General features: G+C 37.9%; 1 protein-coding gene across 1 annotated transcript in view; it reads right to left on the bottom strand.

The window, feature by feature from the left end:
• Positions 1-987: 987 nt before the first annotated feature.
• The window catches only part of TRPC6 (transient receptor potential cation channel, subfamily C, member 6), a gene marked incomplete at its 5' end in the record, with an annotated part of 28558 nt that continues 22010 nt past the window's right edge, over positions 988-7535 (bottom strand). The window contains 3 exons of the mRNA XM_010296098.1: positions 988-1139; positions 2577-2652; positions 3136-3219. Coding sequence (XP_010294400.1) covers positions 988-1139; positions 2577-2652; positions 3136-3219 — 312 coding nt within the window. The remainder of the gene's footprint in view (positions 1140-2576; positions 2653-3135; positions 3220-7535) is intronic.

Genomic DNA, 7535 nt, shown 5'->3' with positions numbered 1-7535 from the left:
CGTGTTTTTGTTGGCTAAAGAGAGATCTGAATAAAATTAAATGATTTAAACAAGTTTAACTGTGGGGAAACATGGTCCCCAATGTATGATGTTCCCAGAATTCAGAGAGAAGGTTTGCACCTACTATTTAAATATCTTCTACTTAACGAAACACATTACCAGCTTTACATTCAACCCCTATCCTGCAGTTTGCAAGTTTTAGTTCAAGACATAAAAGCTGTAGAACTTGGAAATTCAGGAACAGATTAGAACTTCAAGCACTAATTATTTTCTATTACAGAAGGTTTCTCAGGCCTCAGCAATAGCTTTTCAATAAACTTGGTGAAAAATATTTCTTTCTTAATGTGCTAACTCCCATTGGAACATAAATATCTTTCAGGATAATCCAGTGGTGACAGAAATAAGAGGGAAAAGTATAACACAGTGCTCTGAGTATTCTGATGTCTACCTCTTCAAAGAAACGTTCAAATAAATTACTTTAATATCCTGCACATTTTTAAGAAAGGCAATTAGCTTTTTTTTTGCTAGTTGGGAATGCTTGAAAAATTAAATAGCTTTTGATATAAATATGTAAAAGCCTGGCATTTTCCTCTTTTGTTTCACTAAAATATATGTAAGAATGTCTATAAAAGGAAATTTGCAAAAATAACCAGTTAATGTAGGAAAAGTTTAGACTTCTGCTTTTAATCTTTCATGACTGGGCTTATCAAGATTCCACTGGAATTCTAAAAGAGGTAAATTGAATATTAAAATGATATCAAATTAACTCTTCTTCAGCAGGTAAAGAATAAATAAGTATCTTTACTCAAGTGGTATCTCCTCCCTACCATAGACAGCAGAGGACTTGCCACTGTAGGTTTTCAATAAAGAATTGGAATGATTTCATTTCTGAATCTGTTGTAGAAATGTGAGCTAGACGTGAAAAAAAACAGAAATATGGCTTTAAGTAAATTGTTAACGTTCTGTTGCATGTCTTAAACATTTAGGTTATCTCTTGCTTTCTTCTTCCTTAGAGTCAATTGACAGTTTTTCTCCAAGCTTCCTTATAAGTTCTGCCAGATCTTCAGAATTTTGAGATTTTTCCTCAAGGAGTTCATACCGGAGACTTGAGATGTCCTGTTTAATTTCCTTCAGTTCACCTGTAACAGACATTAGAAGATCACGCTATTAAGAAACAAAGGAAAAAACCAGCATATCCAAGTATCTCACGGTTATCATGGGTTTTCTCTGGATTTCTTTGTTGAAGCAGAAAAAGCGCATGTTCTACTGCGCATTGGTGAATGGTGGCTTAGGGATAGGGACAGGGACAGGGACAGGGACAGGGACAGGGATAGGGATAGGGATAGGGATAGGGATAGGATATGGAGAGCAGGTTCAGCAATCAAACAAATATGAAGGAAAAAGTTTGAGAGATCACGTCAGTTCACAAAACTCAAATGACCCATTAGATGGAAGCTGCTGTTCTGCTGCAAGAGAGACCAAGGAATCATAGAATCATTGTGGTTGGAAAAGACCATTGAGTCCAACTGTAAATCTAGCACTCCCAAGTCCACCACTAAACAATGTCCCTAAGCACCACATCTACATGCCTTTTAAATTCCTCCAGGGATGGTGACTCAACCACTTCCCTGGGCAGCCTGTTCCAATGCTTGAACAACCCTTTTGGTGAAGAAACTCTTCATAATATCCAATCTAAACCTACCCTGGTGCAACTTGAGGCTGTTACCTCTTGTTACAGAATCACAGAATCATTAAGGTTGGAAAAGACCTTTAAGATCATCAAGTCCAACCATCAACCCAACAGCTTGTCCTATCGCTGAACACAGCGATACTGAACACAGGATTCAAGGTGCGGCCTCACCAGTGCCGAGTACAGGGGCACAATCACTTCCCTACTCCTGCTGGCCACACTATTGCTGATACAGGCCAGGACGCTGTTGGCCTTCTTGACCACCTGGGCACACTGCTGGTTCATGTTCAGCTGGCTGTCGACCTGCACCCCCAGGTCCTTTTCTGCAGATCATGCAGATTGTGGGTGCCCAACTCCTCCTGGCCAGCAACAAGGCCTGTCACTGTCCAAAAGAGAGTGGTCCTCTCCTTTTCCTGCTGCACTAAGGGTCTTAGCAGCATCAGAGAGGTGCAAACAGAGGAGAACATTTCTGCGAAGTGCATTCACTAGCTGTTTCCAGCTAATAAATCACACAGGCTGAAGCAGGTGTATCCCCACAGATGAATCCCCAGTAAGAACATATTTCCACACAAGGGAGAATTCATACAGGAGTGCCCCAAACCAGCTGCTGCATTAAATGCAGCATCACCATGGGAAACGCATGGGCATTACTAGAAGTAGCAACATTTTTCACAAGAAGTCTTCAGATCAGTGATAGTTTCTGACTGGAGAGCACAGACAGAAAGTCACATTTCTTCCTTAACTTCAGTTTCTTGTTAATTTTACATCTTGCACTTGTAAACATGTCCAGTTGATTAAATATTTTGGAAACATTTTTTTCAATTTTCAATTAATTTGTTTTAATTCTCTGATTAGACATAAACATGTAATTCATCAACATACCCACCTTCATTGACCTCATCACTTTCCTTATCTATCTGAGCTTTCAGTACATATCTTTTAATGAGACGTTTCATTATTTTCTGCAAAGAAAGAAAGAAAGAAAGAAAGTTTTCTTAGTTGGACTTTCTAGTATTGCTATGAAATTTCAAAATATGATCTCTATTACCTTCTGTCACATTCAGACATTTCAGTGTAGGACTTGCCAGGTTAAAGAAATATAATGTAAAAATCTCTGCTTTCATCTACAGTAGATATTTAAACCTTATGATTCTGCACATATATGACACGAAAGTCAGAAAAGTAAACACATCTTATGAATGTTATCATTCACGAAGCTTAAATTACTACTGGAGTCTATGAGAATGATTAATAAAAAGGAGAAAAAAACTCCCTCAGATTTTACTCCAAATACCTAAATCATTGCATTTCTTCCTGATATATACAAGATCTGTGGATTTATTTTTGATTCATGTGGTTTAATATAAATTCAAAACTGTCCTCATGCTGTCAGTCTGTCAGTTCTACTTCTTCTTGATTTTCCTTAAAAATAAACTGGTTTTTACCTGGTATTGCCTTGGAGGATTGTTTAAACTGTTTAAGTGGATTTCATCTGAGCTTCTTATACTTGATTGCTTCCTTTGACCAAGCTGAAATGGAAACATTATTTATAGTACAAAAATAAATAGAAGAACAATATGGTTAAATTACCTCATGGATATATCATATGCCAGAGCGTTAACTGCTAACCTCAATTTGGGGAGTATTAAATTACTGTGGTAGCTGTGCAGAAATAATCACAAGAGCTGAAACAAACCCTTTCAAAGTGTGATGTAGGAAAGCGAGAACTGGGAGGTTTTGTCCCTTTACTCTTCCGCTCACCTGCTCCTAACATCCGCTCTGGAGAGACCCCACCTGGTGTCCTGCATCCAGCTCTGGAGCCCTCAGCACAAGGAAGACATGGACCTGTTGGAGCGGGTCCAGAGGAGTCTACAAAAATGATCAGAGGGATGGAACCCCTCGCCGGTGAGGACAGGCTGAGAGAGTTGGGATTGTTCAGCCTGGAGAAGAGAAGGCTCTGGGGAGACCTTCTTGCAGCCTTCCAGTACTTAGAGGGGGTGCATAAGAAAGATGGGGACAGACTTTTTATCAAGCCTGTTGCAATAGGACAAGGGGTAATGGTTTTTAAACTAAAAGAGGGCGGATTCAGACTACATTTAAGGACGAAATTTTTCACAATGCAGGTGGTGAACCACTGGCCCAGGTTGCCCAGAGAGGTGGTAGATGTCCCATCCCTGGAAACATTCCAGGTCAGGTTGGACAGGGCTCTGAGCAACCTGCTCTAGTTGAAGATGTCCCCACTCATTGCAGCAGGGTTGGACTGGATGACCTTTAAAGGTCCCCTCCAACCCAAACTGTTCTATGATTCTATGCCCAAGGGACAAGAGCAGAGCAGCCAACCCCCCTCACTCCTCAGGTGCACATGATGGGGAAGGAGGAAGGTAACACTGATGCGGTACAGCTTTGTAGGCAATGGATGAACGAGAGTTAAGACAGGGTGTGGGAGAAGCCAAGGAAGAAGGAGAAGTGGCAGCATCACTCCTTTCCTTTCTTTCATAGCACTTGCCCATAGCTAATGTGACCCTCACTCCCACAAAATACATGAGGAGTTTGCTCCTCCCCTCACTTGTACTAATGGCTGAATGTAATCAGTCATGCAGTTCATGCCAGGGTCCACAAAATTATCAGCTGACATTTTTGAGTAGCATCTTCTTTACTACACGTGTTGAAAGGAAAGAACATTACTCCCTGATGAAACACCGAGGATGCAATTTGCAGGCTTCATTACCGATTTACATATTAGAGAAGGGCTAAAGCATCACAAAATGGTGAACTGAGACTCAAGCTGAATGACTATGCTGCAGTAAGAGTGAATAGCGACTGTCAAAATTAAATGGGTGATATTACTTTAGATTGATAATGGAGCCCGTTAAATGAGTAGTAGTGCAAGAAATTAAAAAAAAAGTGAAATATAAATCATGATTGGAACAAGTGGGACTGTCCCTAAAAAGTCAGTTATCTGTAATTATACATGGTCCAATAAAATTTTTACTGTTTTAAAATATGGGGTGATCATTGCAGTGTCTCAGATCATGTTGGGATCGTGTTGTACTTCCAGCAAGGTTCTCTACGTTGGTTATCTCTGTGTCTTAATGCATCGAGCACCTACAGATAAGCAAACTGGGGCACTTTGAAGCCTGGTAAGTAATATATGGGATATGCTGGGATATAGATTGATGGGGAGGAAAGCAGGGCAGGGTTAGATGCTTATGAAGCTGAACAGGCATGTGACACATCAAGGGACCCTCACCACAATGCCTGATGTTAATGAAGGCTAAAGCCTTCATGTAGCCTTTTCCCCTGCAACTGAAATCATTACAGCCTCTTGAGGTATAATGGGAACTTCGCACGGTTGAACTTTGATAATAAATGGAAGTATGAATATGGAGTATGTGATAAATGTTAACCAGATGTTAACTAGAAAATGATAAAAACATCTCAAGCAGAGAGCTTTACTGGGGCTTTGTTCTAACATACATGTACTAACACAACGGCAAAATAAAAAACATGGGCATTGTAGAGGTATAAAAAGGCTGAATAAGGCACCGTGTTCAGTTGCTTAATCAGCAATGAGGACATCAATTAAAATTCTCAATTCTCTCAGCTGCTGCAGAGCTTGCTCCTTAAAATTTTTCTAGTTTTCTAAAATGCCAAACAACTTTATATTCACTTTAACAGTAAAGCAAATATGTCTTCATGAATCTGCAAACAGGGAATAATTTAAATATTTTTAAATTTTGTTTAGCATTTCATAGAATCATATAATGGTTTGTGTTGGAATTAAGTATTATGTAGTCCAACTCCCCTTCCATGGGCAGGGACAGCTTTCACTAGATCAGGTTTGTACTTTGATCCTTTTTCCTGAAAAAAAGATTACACTTACTGGCAAAATACATTAATTTGCAATTAGTATAAAGTTTACACTGAATTTGAAGTTTCTTTTTGTCCTTTAGAAAGATTCACAATATACGTACTTTTAAAGATTCACAATACACGTTCTTTTAAAAACATTATATATCTATACAGATTATGTTTATTTGACTAAGCAAAAATAATGATCAAGATATATAGTAATATATAAATAGATATGTAAATTTTATCTCTGACATATTAATTTGAATTTGGATGGAAATTGAATTAAAGATGTATAAAAAGGCCAAGTTATTGTTGCTTTTTCTTGCTTGAATAAAGCTACTTTAAAGGTTTTGAATATATATTAGAAAACATAGAAAACATTAGAAAACAGCTTATCTAAATGTTTTAACTTAAACTATGTACCTGATTTATAATTAAAAAAGTGGCTAGTGAGTTTACATGACTGTGTAATCATTATATCTTCCAGGATTTTAGAACTAGTAACACTCTCTTGGGCCTCACCTCTACTGTTAGATTAGAGGAGACAAATACTCCTTCTGCTTTTTCAGCTCCTGGTTTCCTAAATGCACAATTTTTGGAAATAATGTAATAGAATAAGAGACAATAATTTGGCAGAGGAAAGCTGCCCTGGCCAAAGCTGCTCTAGGGCGTGAGCTTGGGCTCCAGCTCCGTGGCTGGTGTCTCAGCCCTTCTGGATCTCTGACTTCTTCTGCAGCTGTGACACCATTCATGCTCCTGTTTCTTATCAGTTTACATATAACCTACCGATGCATTTAATTTTATTATGCATTTTAAAATATTTATTATGTATTTTATTATGTAATTTACATGTAGTCTTTCATGCTGGTTACCAGTTTCAAATTTACGTTACCTTGGATCACCTGCAAAGTTAATCCAATGCTTAACTAAAATTGGTATTATGTGGTGAAAAGAGTTAAGTGAGACACTGCAAACTTGTAAAGCACTGTAACATCTTTATCTTAACTTGGACCCTTCAGCACTCTACATTTTTTGAACAGAATAATGTACTTTTAATTAGCTACAGACTGCGCCTTGAAAGTTGGCAGGTAAATCAGAAGTGTGAAATTTCACTAAGTCTGCTTATGTGTGACAGTTACAGGACAGAACATCTATTGTACCTTGCTGAATGGCCACTTGGTGGCAGAGATTGCCACGATTTCATTATAACTTCATATTTACACAAAATTTGTAAACTCTCTTTAAGCTTCATGCTTATGGCTTTTTCTTCTCCCAAAAATTACTACTAGAGTAAACTCAGCCTGTCACATTAACGACAGAACTAGAGTTCATGTTTTTAAGTTAATATCTATTGAAAATCCACACATGAGCAACTGATGGGACAAAATAAAAGGAAATGTAAATAAAACAATGATATAAACCCTAATAAAAAATAACTCTCCCCTGGGAGTATTGTGTGAAAGAAGACATGTAGCATACACGGACCATTGGTCTTTGAAAAAAAAATCTTTTTTAAACTTGCTTCACATTTAGTTGTTCTCTAGTATTACTTAAATTTCAGTGTAATCAGAATAGTAATGTAATTAGCCGTTTTGTGTAGCACTTTGTTAACATCTGAAATCCCAGTTTTCAGAGGCAGCTGATAGAATGCCAGTAAATTGTACGTGCTTGGACCAGAAGGGAGGGTTCCCAGAAAATGACTCAGTTTGCGCTCCCAGAATCAGAGGTCGCTTGTGAAAGATTCAGAAGCACCGTTTTATACTAGGAAAGTAAAAGTGAACATATTTGTTATTGTTTTAGTGGGGGTTTAAAGATATTTCAATAACTAGTTGTTCCTTATTTCTATTCTGAAGGGCCATTTTTTAAGAAAAAGGCTTAAATACATCATCTGCCGCTGTCAGTTTTTAGCTCAGGAAGATGAACAAGTTCTGTGATTCTTAAACCACAAACTTTCTCATTCACAATGCAATTTTTCAATTCAGAATAAAAC

Source organism: Phaethon lepturus, unplaced genomic scaffold (assembly GCF_000687285.1).
Source record: "Phaethon lepturus isolate BGI_N335 unplaced genomic scaffold, ASM68728v1 scaffold44021, whole genome shotgun sequence".
NCBI classification, from domain to species: Eukaryota; Metazoa; Chordata; class Aves; order Phaethontiformes; family Phaethontidae; genus Phaethon; species Phaethon lepturus.
The sequence above is the reverse complement of the archived record's forward strand: the minus strand, read 5'-3'. Positions and strand labels throughout refer to the sequence as shown.